Below are 17,661 nucleotides of genomic sequence, written 5' to 3' on the forward strand. Positions count from 1 at the left end.
AAGGGATGCCCAAATACTTCACTGGGAAGGAACCGTGAGTGAAACCCAAATGCTCATCAAAGTCTGTAATCACCAGAGGATCACAATTACCAAAGAATATATTGGATTTTGATCTATTTATTGTGAGGCCAGTGATAGCTGAAAAGTTTGAAAATAATTGTTTTAGGGTCTCAACATTTTTTCTATGCGCTTCTCCAAATAAGAATAAGTTATCTGCAAAACAAATTGAGGTAATCTTCCGGCTCCTTGCGAAAGGATGGTAATCAAAAGAGCCATCATCGGCCGCCAACGAAAAAGAGTCAGTAAAAACTTGCAAGACAATATTAAAAAGTGTCGGCGATATGGGACATCCTTGTCTTAGCCCCCTATTACCAAAAAATCTGGAAGATTGAACTCCATTGAGGAAAATAATAAAACTTGGGTTTGTTACACATGCCACGACCCATTGGATGAATTGAGCTGGAAAATTAAGCTTGTTCAAAAGGGTGAACAAGAAACTCCATTGTACAGAGTCATAAGCTTTACGAAGGTCTACCATGGTTGCAAATCTTGGGGTGCCATGCTTCGACTGATAATCATGCGCAGAATTCCTGGCTAAGAAGAATGTTATCAGCAATTTGTTTACCTTAAATAAAAGCCGTTTGATTGTGAATCACCAATTTATGCAACACTAGTTTCAACCGATTGGCAATGAGTTTTGCAATAAATCTGTATAGACAACTTGAAACGGCAATCGGTCTAAAATCCCCAAATGTATTTTGCACCTGCCCCTTGGGAATCAGCGTCAATCGAGAAAGCTTAAGAACATCTGACATATGGCGGGTAGTGAAAAAATCCTGAATAGCTCTGCAGATATTTGTACCAATAATACACCATGCCTTCTTAAAGAAAATAGCTCCAAAGCCGTTTGTACCAAGAGAGCTGTCGTCATCAGCGGCAAAGACCACACCCTTAATCTCTTCCATCGAGAATGGTTGAATAAGTAAGTTGCGTTCTTCCCAATTAAGGGACCTAGCAGCTAAGATATTAAAATTTGAGCAGATGATAGGATCCGATCCACCAAAAGCATGACTAAGGGCCTGTTTGGTTACATGAATCTAAGAATTATACCCGTTTGGTTGTAAAAATCTCTAGATTCACATTTTTACACTAAAAACATGAATTTGTAGATTTATGGGTAAGGGGTGAAATCCAAAGATTTCAAAAAAGCTATACATTTGTACATTCACGAAAATCACGTCGATCAAATAGTTTTATAGGATGAATCCACATATTTCATTCCACAACCAAACATCTAATTTTATAAATTATAACTCCATAGATTTGAAATCTCTAGATATTTGAAATCTATAGATTTAAAATCTCCAAACTCATGTAACCAAACAGACCCTAAATAATTAACTGCTTCTGCCCTATACCATCCTCATCAGTTCCCTCGAGTATCATGAGGTTCGCTTCTATCCACACAACCTTGCAAACCCAGAATCCGGATCATCACCCCCGACGGGGAGCACAGAGAGTGCTCCCCGACAGGTTTTCCACCACAAAAAAGGTGGGCCCCACCACTGAAAATGTAAAAAAAAATTAAAAAAAAAAAAAAAAAACCCTCCCATCACCACCTTGGGCCCCCTGTTTTTTGTGGTGGTGTGCTCCTCCGACGGGTCGCAGATCCGGACTCGCAAACCCACACACCAACAACACGTCAAGTTGTCAACTGTATCGTGGATGAGACTTTGACCGCCCACCAAAAAGAAGTCCTTGTGATGTTGACAGTGTTAACTTCTTAGTTAAGATGAGTGGTTTCCTGTGACTTTGTTTCTAACATCCTTAAGCACAAGCTTCTATATTTGACGTTTACTTACATGGATCCGTTGGTTTACCGTTTACTTTAGTGGTTGGATTTGGGCTATCGTATGGGCTCATCTGGTGGGCTTCACGGTTGCCCAACTTAGCTCACATCAAGTGTGTGGTGGAACACTGGAACAGCAGCACCTATCATATCCCGTCATCCTCCACGTGGCAGTATGAACCGTGCAAGCATTTGCTTGCCCTTGAGAGCGAGGAAAGAAGACAGAAGCATCGATGAAACAATGAAGAAAAGGTAACTGCTTCGCTTTTTCTTGCCGAGAGTCCTTATCAGTAGTCGTTTCTTCCCTGAAGATTCGTCTTTTCTCCCATGTTCCTTCCTTGCATCATCTGGATTGCTTGGCAAGAAGGCTTCTTGATATATAATGTTTTGCTAATCTTAAGTAGTGATACTCAGAGGGACTAACAGAGATGAGGTTTCAGTATGTTTTCTTGTTCTTGGAAATCATGTTGTTTCTCTCAGCAAATTCAGTCTCAGTTGCAGCCACCAACATCAGTTCATGTCCAATGGATTTGAACTATGTGCAGACGATGCAATGGGACGACTCGGCCTGCAAGAGCAATGACATAACAAGCAGCCATTGCTGCCAAACCCTTCTCAGTGTTTATGGAATTGCTTTTGCCCAGAGACTCAAAGACACCTCTCTCTTCCAATTGCCAGACCTCGACACCTCTGTAGCTTGCCTTCGTGAATTTCAATCCAAATTGGATTCCCTCTTTCTCCCTTCAGGCCTTGCTTCTTCCTGCTTCAGCAACCCTGAGCGATTCGTCATCGCTCCTCATCTCTGCGCAGGAATCGAAACCAAGCAAGACTGGATCAACAAGCTTGGAACCACTACACCTCTGGATCTTGGATGTCATTCTGATCTGTCTGGTACTAAGTGTGATGCATGCGTCAATGCGGGATTTAAAGTTCAAGCCAATTTGATTGCTATCGACGGTAATACATCTCACGCTACTGATTGCTGGTACTTCACAGTTCTCTACGCCGGTGGAGTTGTCAATAAATTCGGGCCTGAGCACAGCGACACTGCGTCCTGCATTTTTGGGCTTCCAATTGCATCTGCTGTGGATGGAGGTAGCGAGAACCAATCCGCTCTTGTGTATGCCTTAACTGGTGCTGGCGTGGCTGTTCTACTTATGTCGTTTTTGTTGGGTTTCTATATCTGGTGGCGTCGGTTTGGGAAAGGCGATTCAAGTGACGAGCTCGATGTAGAGGAGCAGAAGGGGTCGAAGCTTCGGTTGAGACGTAGCAATGTCTCGATTTGGTTCAAGATTGACGAGCTTGAGAAGGCAACAGCTGATTTTTCTGAGAAGAACTTGATTGGGAAAGGTGGGTCTGGAGTAGTGTATAAAGGGACTTTATCAGATGGCACTACAGTTGCTGTGAAAAAGATCACAGAATCAGATTTTCAAGGAGATGCAGAATTCTGCTATGAACTTGAGCTCATCAGCAATCTGAAGCACAGGAATCTAGTACCCCTCAGAGGCTGCTGCGTTACAGAAGAGGACGAAGTAGAGAGAGGCAGACAGAGGTACTTGCTGTATGAGTTCATGCCAAATGGGAGCCTTGAAGATCACCTGTTTGGTAGAATGATGAAGACGCAGCCACTAAGTTGGCCTCAAAGGAAGAGTATAATCTTGGATGTGGCCAAAGGGCTTGCCTACCTTCACTATGGAATTAAGCCTGCAATATATCACAGAGACATTAAGGCCACCAATATACTGCTGGATGCAGATATGAGGGCTAGAGTGGCAGACTTCGGACTTGCCAAACAAAATAGAGAAGGGCTTTCTCACCTTACCACCAGAGTTGCCGGCACATATGGCTACTTGGCACCAGAGTATGCGCTCTACGGCCATTTGACCGAGAAAAGCGATGTTTATAGCTTTAGTGTGGTTCTATTAGAGATGATGTGTGGGAGGAAAGCACTGGACTTGTCATCCTCTGACTCACCAAGGAAATTCCTGATTACAGAGTGGGCATGGACACTCGTGAAGTCAGGAAGAATAGAAGAAGCTTTGGATCGTTCAATGCTGGAAGATGGAGATGCTGCAAATCCCAACGCAAAGGCAGTCATGGAGAGATTTGTCCTGGTTGGGATTCTCTGTGCTCATGCTCTGGTGGTTCTAAGGCCTACCATCTTGGATGCACTGAGGATGCTGGAAGGAGATATTGAGGTTCCAACAATTCCAGACAGGCCACTGCCTTTCAGTTATTCCTATAATGTGTTACAGTAATGGAAACACCTTTTGCTAATCATTCTCATTGAACAGCACACGGACACTCTCTTAGCCTAATCAGAAAGCAGCAGTGAGGATTATTCATTTTATTTTATTTTTGGAGGAAATGCTCTGAGGTCGGTAGAATTTTCCAGAGCAAGACCTTCCTCTCATGTAAATTGTACATTCTTATTCATGAAAAAATGTATATACGACTGTAAAGCAAGTCTTCCATTAATTATCAAATCGTTCATTTTAACTTAAAAACCATTCCAGTTCATACTGAACTATTGAATCCTGAAGCTCGCAAGTTTCCGAAGGCACATGGAATAGAAACTCTAAAGAAATTGGAATTCTCCTACCGTGCACTCACAGCATTTGCAGAATATCCACGAAGCAAAAGAGAAAAACCACACAAGTGAAGTGCTTGAAGACAAATAGCACCACATGCAACAATATCAGAGATTTAGCGTTCAACCGCTAGGATAGAAAACTGTCTTATAGTTCTTTCAAGTTCATGGATTTACAGGGGAGAGACGGAGCTGAGAGCTCTGAGCGTTCTGGGCAAGTCAAGGATTCAAATTCGCATCCGTTTGCCATCACTCCCTGGCACACTTATGTCAGTGACATTGCCCCCGATTGGAGCCACTTTTTGCCCCTGCATCCGCAAAATAGAGTTAAGTTTGCTTAACCATTCTAATTCTCACCTGCTAGAAAAATGCACTTGTCAAAGGTCACAATGTATGGCAACCTTGTCAGTACACTGCTACCATCACAAGTTCATCTATCCCTGCCACACAAGAACTTGAAGGGGAATGGGTTGGTCCATGTGACAAAAGAATCCAACATCTCACTGTTAAAATTCCGGCCTAAAACAAGCACCAGAAGTGGCAGAAAGATTAGTTAAAAGTTTCCTAAATTAAAAAATGCCACATATTTGAACCTATCAGCATTTCTTTAATCATATCACTTCGGACTCACTTTTCAGGGCATTTCCCATGCTTGTTTTAAGCTGAAACTTGAGGAAGTGCTAGGGATATCACATGGACCCGACCCCCCCCCCCCCCCAAGGTTTTTGATGTGGCAATTCATGACAGATAAAAAAAAATCATGTTTTGCTGTTCCTCATGGAAGGACCTGTAGCTATTTATATGATATAAATAACAACTTCTTCAACTGCTCCGAAACCAAAAGAATGAATGCAAGGACAAACTTACTGTTTCATCCGGAACAATTGCATATCTCTCTGATGGTGAAACCCAAGCCTTCCCTGCTCAAATAGAACCACTGAAGGTGAGTAATCCCAGCGAGAGATCATATACCAAGGAAAGTACTTCAAATGCTCAGGCCAGAATGTGCATAGCCAATGAACCTTCAGAGAATTACCTGATAATGATTCAACCCTCGATGATTCTATATATTGACAACTAGATCCATCAACACTCAAAGCCTCTATAATCTTGGGAATATTTCTGCAGTTTCCATAATAAGATGCTGTGACTTGAAACTTATATGCAGTTCAACTAATATCCAAATTAACAGTTAGTGATGGAACTCAGGTTTTTCACTGAACTCTTCTTTTTTCTCTTTCATTTTTTTTTTTTGGGGGGGGGGGTGTAGGGGGACAAATAACTTGGTTACATTCAGCATAAAACAGTGAATTAAAACACAAAGAACTGCCTATGAAAGTGAAGTAACTAAGTACTAACAATTTTCAATTACCCACTAATTCCTGGTCCTAACCCAGCTAATTACATAATAGAGATTCCCAAATATTCATGCTTAAAGGAAAGTGAAGGAACAAACAATGTTCAAATTCTCCATTAATTCCTGGTCCTAACCCATATATGCATGCCAAGCAAACAAGTTAACTGCACGGTTCAAGGTCTGAACAAAGATATTGGGTTAATGGGATATATATTTACATTCAACAGATTCAACTTGCTATAATCCACTGAAAGTAAAGAAAATCCATCAAACCAACAAATGATCTGTACTAACAGTGACCCCCCCCCCCCCCACCCACCCACCCACCAAAAAAAAATGTTTTATGTAATAAATCAGTAAAATAAGACTCACCCATCAAATACTGAAATCTAATCTTTAAGGATGCTTGAATCTTGGCCAAAATAATGATCAGAGAAAGAAAAACACTCATCAGGCTGATTATTCATCCATCCCAATTGCACTAAACATTATTCTAATACTCGAAGTGCACTTGACACTTCAGGCATCAAGTGATTCTCTAAAAGAACATTCCGATGTAATAACTGGTAAGAAGCCCTTCCACAATGCCCAGCAGAAGAAGGAAAAAGGAGAAACCAAACCAGCTGCCTTTGTGAGCCTACAAGTGGTCCAAAATATAAGAGGATACCAATTACCGAAGCAATCTCTTCACAATCATCATCCTGGATAGAATAAAATAAAATTCACTTTCCTGATTCATATTATACGTCTCAGTTCATTCTCCAACTAAAACCTCACAAAAAATTGCTGTTTCCCTAAAGTTTTCTAATATCAGTTCCAACAAAATTCTGTCACCAATTCAACACACCCCATGACCCCCAAAAAAAATTGTCACCACTACTAGATGGCTGAAGCTTTCTTTCATACATTTTCAATTCATCTTAAAGTTTTTCATAAGTTTCAAGCTGGCAAAACCAGTCTGCTTTTGTTCTGTTCACCAACTAAACTTTTCAAAGAAAGGTGAAAGTACTTACTATTTTTTCACATGAGACCTGCCCCTATTCTTCTTCAATAAAATTACCATACCAAGAAAAAAAATCACAGGGAGAATAATTGTCATCATCACTATTATTATTATTGGTATCTCAGTTTAAACTGGCTCTATATCAACAAAGCAGTGAATCTAAAGGGTCAGTATTCAATGCAGTCTGGCAGTTGCTAAAGAGCTTGTACAAGGAAAGCTCTTTGCCCTGACCTAAACATCAAGAGACCAACATCCATTATAAAACAACTTAAACAGGCAAACACTATGTGCATGGTGATGAACAATCAAAAGGTCACTCCAATTTTGAACATAGAAAGTACATTTACCGATCGATAGAGTCACCATGCCCAAGTTGTCCATTTGTACCCCTACCCCAAGAATACAAATTGTGTTTTTCTGTCATAGCAAGTGTGTGCCTCCATCCACAAGATATTTGCACTACTTTCTGCAATCAAATCCAACAAAATTTCAGAAATTTACAGTGAGACACACATGTTCTCAGCAAAGCACGCAATCCTAAAACAAAGAGCTAAAAGCAGTGAAGTCTTCATACAACCAGAGAGAGTAGCAAATTGAGCTATTCCAGTCAGTCTAAAGAGCTAAGGAAACAAGAATATGCCTGTTCCAGTGGAAACTTCACTTGCACCGGAGAGCAATGGTCATCATTATCACCAACACCAACCTGTCCAAACTGTAAGCAAAATTGCGATGAAATCTTAGCAGCAACCAACAACTGAAGCTTTCAGTAAGATATGACATCTGAAGCAGTTTACACAGAGAAATCATATCAGGCAAAGAACCAAGAGGCTTGGCATGTGACCTGGGATAGTCAAAATACTTGAAGGTTCCCAGACACTTGACAGCAAAAACATTAACAAAGGATCCAGTAAGATCTAGGAAAAGAGTTCCACACCATGTAAGCTCCAATAAATCAAAATAAAAAACAATTACAGGAAATCAAGATATACTTCTGGAATTTAATGAAACAGACAGTAGTGCTCTTAACGTATCTTTCTAAACAAAGCATCAACTTTCAACATCTTTTGTATTATTAACAGACTATAAAATTGTTGTTGAGCTACAGTTGTATGATGTATTCTATAACCATGTGCTCCAACAAATATAGGATCATGCTTGCATTAAAACAAGAAAAATTGACCTCCCACATGTTCTATTGGTTTTTTTTCTTTTTCTTTCAGGAATGGTAGGGCTGCGGGGGTGGTATGTGTAAGAATACATCTGCAAATTCCAAACAATGAACGTTGAATGAGCACTTGACGTGTGTTTGCATAGTACCTTTTGTACATCTAGAAAAAAATCAAAGTATTGTTTTTGGAAGTAAAAGACAGGACTTCAATCTCAAATTCCCAATTCTGCAAAATTTATCAAATGTGAAAATTCAGCCCCCCCCCCCCCAAAAAAAAAAAATCTGTGGCTCTACATCCACTCAGGTTATTTCAAAATCTACAGCAGTTGTGTAATTCCAAGAGGCCAGTTCTGATTCCTTTCAGTATCCATTCATCCTGTTCCATTTGTCCCCTCCTTACCCGAGGAGACTAGGAGAGCTGCCATTCAAGATCAAATGCAAATCAAATAGTTAAAATGATGCATGCCCGGTGTCATTACAATGCAAAGCATGTGCCAGAGGTGAGAACACCGCTACAACTTGACTGCTTTGCGATTTGCATTACACACTATTTCATCCCTCTGCCTCTTATAAACCTTCGGATCCATTTGTGTACTCGTGTGCATTCATGTCTCTCTTGTCTGGATTGCTCTAGTGACCCCAATAAGCACGGGTCCTTTTTATTAGAAAATACAGCCACAGCGGTCTATAGTTTATTAAATAAAACACTACATAATTGTTATTACTTACTGTTTAAAGAGTAATGATTGTACTTTTGTGTGTGTCTGTGAGAGAGAGAGAGAGAGCCCAGAAAAGGTGTAGCAAACTGCAGCAAAACAGTGTTGATGGAAATTTGACACAGGAGAATCCATACAACTAGCTCATCCTACACAGATAAAATAACGAAATGGAAGTCGTTCCAATCTAGGTCACCACAGAATGGTTGACTGTCCTAAATAAACCTTCAAAATGAATTATCTGTATCCAAGCATTATATTGGATATGAATGAATCATGCAACACTTTGTCAGTATAGAATGTGAATTGGATACAAATAACCAAGAAATGAGAAGTGCAAACCTTATTCCAACCCCAGCCATAAAGTCTTCCATCGGATGTTACTGCCATCGTGTGGCGCCAACCACCAGATATCTGCACATATTTTGAGCCTAGCAATATAAATAACCATTTCCAGAAAATCAATGAACAATATTAGTACAAAAAGGGAAAATATTCCACATATTTAACAGTATATACTAAAACATCAGAGTAGCCCATGAAATATTTCTTACTGCCATCAAAGTGGAGATATCAAATAGCTTATTGTCGGTAAAACAATGTTAATTACGATTCATTGGATATGTAACAACAGACTATTTAAACTATTTAAGATTTTGAAGCATTTTATATTTCAACGGGGAAAAAAGGAGTAAATTACTTGGAAATCTCCTCTGTTTTCGGACAATTAAGTGAATATACTCTGTGTTTTGGCAATTAACTATGTATTCCCTGAAGTTATTGGTGTTGGTACTTGGTAGAAAACGTATCATAACTAAAATACCTGTGTATAGAAAGTTGGATTCTCCAAATCAGTGGTCAACTAAAAGCCCTTACACATAAGTTAAACGACAGGGTTGTTGTACCCATCTTCTTGCTCAGGTCTCTGAGTTCTGCTTACGCTGCATCAGTAGCATCTTCCATGTCTGGATTTTCTAGCCAGAATTGGGAGATGACTGTGCTGCTAAAAAGCCTTGGTTAATCAGAGATAATTTGTTTCTCACTGCTTTAAACCATAAAGGATTTAAACTAATCAAGATTCAAGTTCTGAAGTTCTGACAAACAGTAAGAGAAACAAATCACAAAGCCAAGTTAAAAGGAAAAGCAAAGCATATCCCTAGAGAGATGCTTGTCTAGTTGGTGAAATGAGAACAAGTACAAGTAATGCAGCACTGCTTTTCAAGGAGGGTGCTACTATGTGGTCTGAGATGCCACTCAGTCGGATCTTGGAGGTGGCAGCAAGTGCTCCATTGTCTGAGTTTCAACCGCTGCTGAAAAGCCACTGCCTGCCCACCATAATAGTCAACAAATGACAAAACAACCACAAACCACCACCTTCACCAATGCATCTAAAGATTCAGTTATTCAGCTTTTGCTGGTTCTTAGACTTTGTTTCATGATTTATTTCTTTGAATGGGGGACTGTTCCTTCGGAACCCTGCTGGGACACAGTAACTGTTCAGTTATTTGATTTTACAGGTTCAATCCAGCATTCACTTCCTCAATCTTCCCACTGTCAGACTAGCTAGATTTGCAAATTAGATTTAGATTGGCAAATTAAGATTTTTTTTTTCTTTCAAGGCATGGAAAATAGGAATTGATCATGGGACTGGAAATAAGGGGAAAAAGTAACTTAATCAAGGAAATATAAATCACATTGGCATAGTAAATTATCAAGGGTATTTGGTCACTAAGATTGTAAATTTTAAATTTCACAATTCACTAATCATGAAATGCTAATTGACTGGGAATAAGTGAAATACGAATAATTGTCAAAAACAGTGTATTCATTGGAATGTCAGATAACTAAGTGGATGTATGGGGAATTTACTCATAAAGAGAGAGAGAGAGAGGGGGGGGGGGAGGGGGACTCATATGGATAGGCACTTTCTACCCTTCCCCCATGATATATGACAATAGGAATTTCACTGCAAATAGAAGTCCTGGATGCAGGAAATAGCATGTAATAACAACAACAGCAACTCCTCAAGTCTAAGAAAAAGCAAATGGAACCAAGCAGTTGAATTCTGACTCAAACCAGGAGAGAAAGAGACACTGCAAAAATCAACCACTGCCCAGCACAGTTGGTGAGATGTGATGCTCCTAAAGCCCATACTCCCAAGAGATCAACCTCCTTGCCATTACCTTCTCCCCCACCCTTTACTATGGGCAGGAAAAAGAAAGAAAAGAAAAGAAACAACAATGATAACAGATGCAACTTAAGGACCACAGAGGAAATAATTAATGGATTAATTACCAAGTCAACAAAATGGATACTGACCCCAATCTTTACAACTTCATCAGCTACTTAAAAGGAAAGTATTTCTTTTATCAACCCAAGAAATCTAAATCCCTTCTGGGTGTCAATTAAGATGAAATGGGCTGAAAATTATGCAGGATGAGAACAAGAGGTGACCTGAGAAATGAAATCACCATGCAAAGCTTCCACCTGTTGAGGAACAAGGTGATCCTTAAAGTCACCATGTCCCAGTTGACCATATTTGCTCCATCCATAGGTATATAAAACCCCAGAAGAAGAAACAGATATTGTATGCCGCCATCCGCATGCAACCAGAACCATTTTCTGTCCCAAAAAACACAAAAAATAACAACCTTAACAGAAGGACTTCAAGATTTAAATTCTGTAATGAACTAAAATATACAAGGCATGGTGGAATTGTGGAAGTAGAGCATCAAATGCCACATTAGTTTAACTAAATCATGGAAAATACTTTACTGCGGGATCTTCGTGAGTAATTGTGGTAACCGCAATCACCTTCCCCGGAGATATGCCTCTTCGCCTTGCGCTTCTTCATAGGGACCGTCATAGTACTCGCACTGGCAGGATAGTCTAACAACATTGTACAATAAAGGAATGAGTTTCAAAGAAACTCAAAGAAGGCGCTTAAAAATCCATAATAACATAAATGGCAGGATTCCGTAACAAACATAAATGCAATATGATATGAGACAAGCAATGAATGAATGAATCTAACTCTATGTATGCTGGTCTCTATTGCGGACATGCTTTAAGTCATAGCACCGTACTTCTTTAGGAAAGTCCACTCACATCCTCAACCATTTAAGATATCTTGGATTCTCTCACGGATCATTTCACCGGTCTTGAGCAGCCGATTGGTAATGGGTCCTTCATCCCTCGAGACAAACCATGGCAGGGGGTTAAGTCAACACACTCTCTCACAACCATTTGGTATAAGTACCGGCGCATGTCGTGGTAAAACCTAGCCAAATGCAAGTCTTCTACTTAGTTACATCAAGTCGATCCAGATACGTCCATTCCTCGTCCCCGACGATCCTTTCCGGTATCCTTCACACTAGAGTCCTCATAGTCCCCGACCACGGACTCACCAACCCTATTGATCATCCACATATGGTAAACGGGAAGCTCTCACGTCCTCTCACGGGTTGGTTACCGGTCTTAAGCGCCCGTGAGCCCAAGTCTAACCATATGCAACCCTACCAATAAATGGCCCCCACAATGTGATTCCCTGTCCTCTCACGGGTTGGTTACCGGTCTTGAGCGCCCATGAATCCCCATTGCTACCACGGGTCGTTCGGTCTCAATACCCCTCCGATTAGGGTCCGACATAACAGGACATCCTAGCCAAACACTACTAGACAATCCTAGATATGTCATCCAACAGCTTTAGGAAGGTGTCCAGAGGGCATCTCCGGAAACATCCCATAATATTCCCGTAGTAGTCCAAGAATGAAGTGTCAAAAGGACACCTCTCCTTTCCAAACCATACTTAAGCATACACATGCATCAATTCATATCATCACATATATGGTAACTTCATATATGGAAAGAAATCAATAATTACAATCACTTTTATAACATTGGTAAGTAAATCATACATGAATCAATTTAATATGAATAAGTAATGCTACCGTAATCAAAGTTATGCAACAAGTAGTATATCATTGTAAGAATCTAATTTAGGAATCATATCTATGATATTCAAATATAGAAACTAGATTCATGCTATCTATGTAATTAAGGAAATAACCATCCTTACCTTTTATAACTCGCAAAGGAATCCTAAGAAATCAAGTAAGATCTCGGCAAACTTGAGAAGAAGGTCCTAAACAAGTATATACAACATATTAGGAAAGATCCCTAACGGAAAAGATACCAAAACATCCAACATAGACCAATTCTGGAGTTGCTGTACTCATTGGTCGAGTGGATTGGTCGACTGGTCCAACGACCAATCAGACGACCAATGCAGAGCATAAAGAGCCTAAAAAAACAGAGTTTTAAGATATGAAATCCGAATTTGGTGGTTCAAAAGGGTACTAATCAAGGGGTAGACTACATCAGTAGTATTCTAACATATAGGGGACCTCAAAACACTAATCCAATCAAGATATCAAGATCCAAATTAGGAAACAAAAAGTTACCATAATTAAATCAACCATGGATCTTGATGAATTTGAAATAGAAAACAAAGACAAGAACAATAGGAGGATGGATCATTGCTTCAGGTAAAGGTATCATGAAAACATACTTAGATCTTCATGGAATAAGGCTTAGAAGCATAAATCTAAATAAGGAAATAAAACCTACCATATATGTAACTACCATGCATCATGAAGAACACATAGTAAGGTAGAAGAGAACAACTAGAGATTTATAGATTATGGATCATGGAAGGAAAAACACAGGAATTAACTACTAACATGATCAACATAGAAGATCCAAAGAGATCAGAATTCAGATTAGAAGTTTAACAAAGATTAGATCATGGTTTGATCATGATTCCTTCAAAAGCTTGCAATGATCATGGTTAAGATCATTGTTCTAGCCTCAAATCCTTAGGATGATCATGAGAACATGTTCGGAGATGTTTGCAACAGAGAATGCAGCATCTCTTCTACTGTCTCAACTCAAAAAGGAAAGAAAAACAAAGATGGAGGAGAAGAAGAGAGAGTAGACATACCTTTTGATGCAAAAAGAAGAGTTTCGACGAAGATCCGTCAAGAAAACACCAAGGATGCAAGAGAGATGACTTGCAGAGGTCTTTGGTCTGCTCCAAGAGTTTGGAGGCAGCAAATACGAAGTGGACTCGAGATTGGACTTAAATAGAGCAAGAACAACCTAATTGCCAAAGACAAGACTCATTGGTCGAGTGGATTGGTCGACTGGCCCGCCGACCAATCAACGACCAATGCCGACAAAGAAGACCAAAACAGGGAATTGAAGGTCCAGATCAAATCCAATCCTAAAGGGGTTTTGCACACAAGTCAAGTGACTTACCTAATAGGTAGAAATGCCTTCAAACCAAGATAGAGAGCACTCCAAGTCCATCAACTAATCAGATCTTCATCAGGATTCAGCTTCCATAAATAGAACCTCATCATCAACTTTCATGGATTCAAAGCCGACACCAAGTCCTCCTACGGGATGGCCCAAAGCTGACTTCTTACTTTACTTCGGGTCATCGGACCTACAAATAACAAGGTTTCCGGGTCAAGGTTAGGGCTGGGTTTTACATTCTCCCCCCTTAAAGAAATTTCGTCCCCGAAATTGAAAGCGTACCGTGCTTCCAAAGAGGTAAGGAAACTTCTCCTTCATATCTTCTTCCTTCTCCCAAGAAGCTTCTTCAGGGGTATGGTTCTTCCACCGAATCTTCACCAAAGGAATGGTGCGATTCCGCAGCCGCTTGTCCTTCCTATCCAAGATTTCGGCCGGTTCTTCATCATAGGTCAAATCAGCACTAAGTCCTTCAGTGCTTGCTGCAAAATGTGTTCCGGATTCTCTATGTATTTTCGGAGCATCGAAATATGAAACACATTGTGCACACCAGCAAGAGGCGGAGGTAATGCTAATCGATACGCAACAGGTCCAACCTTTTCCAAAATCTCGAAAGGTCCAATGTAACGAGGGCTAAGCTTTCCCTTAACATTGAATCTCATCACACCCTTCATTGGTGAGACCTTCGTAAAGACTTTCTCTCCAACTTGAAATTCCAAATCGGTCCTTCTCTTATCAAGCATAAGATTTCTGCCTCGATCGGGCGTACTTAATCCTTTCTCTTATCATATCTACCATAGCACTTGTAGCTTCAATCATCTCAGACCTAAGACTTTTCTTTCAATTGCCTCACCAAAGACAAAGGTGTCCTACAAGTACCGCCATACAAAGCCTTGAATGGAGCCATGCCTATTGTTGCTTGATAACCGTTGTTATAGGCAAACTCAACCAAAGCTAGGTGTTCATCCCAATTACCACCCATATCCACCACACAAGATCTCGAGCATGTCTTCCAATGTCCGAATTGTCCGCTCGCATTGTCCATCGACCGTGGATGATGAGCTGTACTCAAGTTCAATTGGGTTCCCAAGGCCTCTCGCAAACTATTCCAAAACCTTGAGGTGAACCTAGGATCACGATCCGAAACAATACTCAATGGCACACCATGCAGCATTTAACCACATTATCCACATAAAGCCTTGCTAGCTTATCCAGTAGTATGAGTGATCTTCATAGGAATGAAATGGGCTGATTTGGTCAACCTATCAACAATCACCCACACAAGTTGTCATTGCCTTTACTTGTCCGAGGCAAGCTAGTCACAAAGTCCATGGAGATATCCTCCCACTTCCAACTAGGAATAGGAAGAGGCTGAAGTAATCCAGATGGAGGTTGTCGAACGGCTTTCACACGTTGGCAAGTCTCACACTTGGCAACAAAATCATCAACATCCGCCTTTAGACCAATCCACCAAAAATGTTCCTTCAAGTCCTTGTACATCTTGGTGCTTCCCGGTGTACAAAGAAAGACCGACCGGTGTGCTTCCTTCAATATTTCTTTCTTAACTTCTTCGCTTATGTGCACACACGCCTTCCTCTAAACAACAAAGCACCATCCATGGATATACCAAAGTCGGGGTCCGACTCAGGATTCGAAGAAATCTTCTCAACTTTGATCAAAAACTCTTGATCGAACTCGCAGAGCAACAATCTTATCTCTAAGACCAGATCTTGCCGTCATGGCGTAAAGAATAAAATTCAGAATTCTCGAGAACGATTTCCAAATCAAAACTCTCAATAGAAGACCACAATGGTAAACTCAAAGCATTCAAATCCAAAGTCTTCTTCTCTGGTTCTTCCTACTAAGAGCATCAGCAACAACATTTGCTTTCCCAGGATGATACCGAATATCACAATCATAATCGAGACTAGTTCCAACCATCTCCTTTGTCTCATGTTCAACTCCTTTTGGGTAAAGAAGTATTTCAAACTCTTATGATCCGTGAAAATGGCAATCTTCTCACCGTAAAGATAATGTCTCCAAATCTTCAAAGCAAAGACAACGGCGGCAAGTTCTAGATCGTGAGTGGGGTAATTCCGCTCATAATCCTTCAATTGCCGAGAAGCATAGGCTACGACCTTGCCATGTTGCATCATCGACACAACCCAAACCAATCTTTGACGATCGGTATAAACCGTCATACCACCGGAACTATCGTATAGTCAAAACCGGGGCACTTGTCAATCTATCTTTCAACTCTTGGAAATTCTTCTCACAAGCGCCGCACCAAACAAACTTCTCTTCTTTCCCGGTCAACTTAGTCATAGGAGCAGCCAACCGAGAAAAGTTCTCAATAAACCTTCGGTAGTAACCCGCCAATCCAAGAAAACTTCTTATTTCCGTTATCGACTTCGGGTCTCTCCCAATCAGCCACAGCTTGGACCTTTTCAGATCGACACGAATACCTTCGGCTGAAACTACATGACCAAGGAATACCACTCTCTTAAGCCGTAAATCACACTTGCTAAACTTAGCGAACAACTTCTTTTCTCGCAACCTTTGCAAGGTGAAACTTAGATGACTCGCATGCTCTTCTTCGCTCTTCGAATAGATCAAGATGTCATCAATGAAAACAATCACAAACTTATCAAGCACATCATGAAATACTCGGTTCATGAGGTCCATGAACACCGCAGAGCATTGGTCAATCCGAAGGGCATGACTCTAAACTCGTAGTGACCATACCGCGTTCGGAAAGCCGTCTTGAAGATATCACTAGACTTCACTTTCAATTGGTGATATCCGGACCTTAAGTCAATCTTTGAGAACACAATCGCACCCTTCAACCGATCGAAGAGATCATCGATTCTCGGGCAGCGGATATCTATTCTTGATAGTCAACTTATTCAACTCACGGTAGTCGATGCACAAGCGCATACTACCGTCTTTCTTCTTGACGAACAAGACCGGAGCTCCCCAAGGTGACACACTAGGCTGCACGAAACCTCTATCCTATGAGCTCATTCAACTGATTTTGCAACTCTTTCAACTCAAGAGGAGCCATCCCGTACGGAGCTTTAGATACCGGAGCAGCACCAGGGACGAGATCAATAGAGAATTCGACATCTCTCGTCCGGAGGCACTCCCGATAGATCATCGTGGAAGACATCAACAAAGTCGCACAACAACTCGACTTCATCGACTCTTTTCTCCACTATACCCTTGCCTTCGCATGAAGCATCATCCACTAGGGCATAGACTTGCATCAAGCAGCATAAAGCACCTTCTTACAAACCCTTCTCTTTTCACCCCGAAATTCAAAGACCGGACTTCCACAAATATGGAACCGAATCTTCTTTGAGGAACAAAGGAACACAGCCTTTGTGGGCCGTCAACCAATCAATTCCCAAAATAACATCGAAGTCCTTCATGTCAAGAATCACAAAATTGGCTTCCAAGTTCTTCTCACCAATCAACACAGGACATTTAGATAACCCCTTATCTAGTTTCACAACAGACCAAGAGGTGTACTAATCAATAAACAACTAGACAACTTCTCGTGGCTTAGGTTAGTCTTCTTGATGAATGCAGATGACATGAACGAATGAGATGCACCCGTATCAAATAAGACAAATGCAGAAATAGAAGCGACTAACAATGTA

The 17,661-nt window shown here is 40.7% G+C and overlaps 1 protein-coding gene and 1 pseudogene across 2 annotated transcripts; one reads left to right on the forward strand and one right to left on the reverse strand.

Moving 5' to 3' along the window:
• Positions 1 to 2,083: 2,083 nt before the first annotated feature.
• Positions 2,084 to 4,139, forward strand: LOC149009380 (putative receptor-like protein kinase At1g11050 pseudogene; annotated as a pseudogene).
• Positions 3,451 to 11,389, reverse strand: LOC149009381 (ultraviolet-B receptor UVR8-like). 2 transcript variants are annotated; one of them, XM_089161059.1, is made up of 8 exons: positions 11,138 to 11,389; positions 9,026 to 9,097; positions 7,440 to 7,511; positions 7,147 to 7,265; positions 5,476 to 5,561; positions 5,307 to 5,359; positions 4,841 to 4,958; positions 4,673 to 4,747 (listed from the first exon to the last, which is right to left on the reverse strand). In XM_089161059.1, the coding sequence occupies exons 1-7, from the start codon at positions 11,300 to 11,302 to the stop codon at positions 4,845 to 4,847; spliced, it is 681 nt and encodes a 226-aa protein (XP_089017185.1). In that variant the 5' UTR covers positions 11,303 to 11,389; the 3' UTR covers positions 4,673 to 4,747; positions 4,841 to 4,844. The 2 variants fall into 2 exon arrangements, with proteins under 2 accessions (XP_089017186.1, XP_089017185.1); XM_089161060.1 differs by lacking the exon at positions 4,841 to 4,958 and having other exon boundaries at positions 3,451 to 4,747; positions 11,138 to 11,386.
• Positions 11,390 to 17,661: the final 6,272 nt, after the last annotated feature.

Source organism: Hakea prostrata, chromosome 7 (genome assembly GCF_041222555.1).
Source record: "Hakea prostrata isolate BN-2017 chromosome 7, UWA_Hpros_2, whole genome shotgun sequence".
NCBI classification, from domain to species: domain Eukaryota; kingdom Viridiplantae; phylum Streptophyta; class Magnoliopsida; order Proteales; family Proteaceae; genus Hakea; species Hakea prostrata.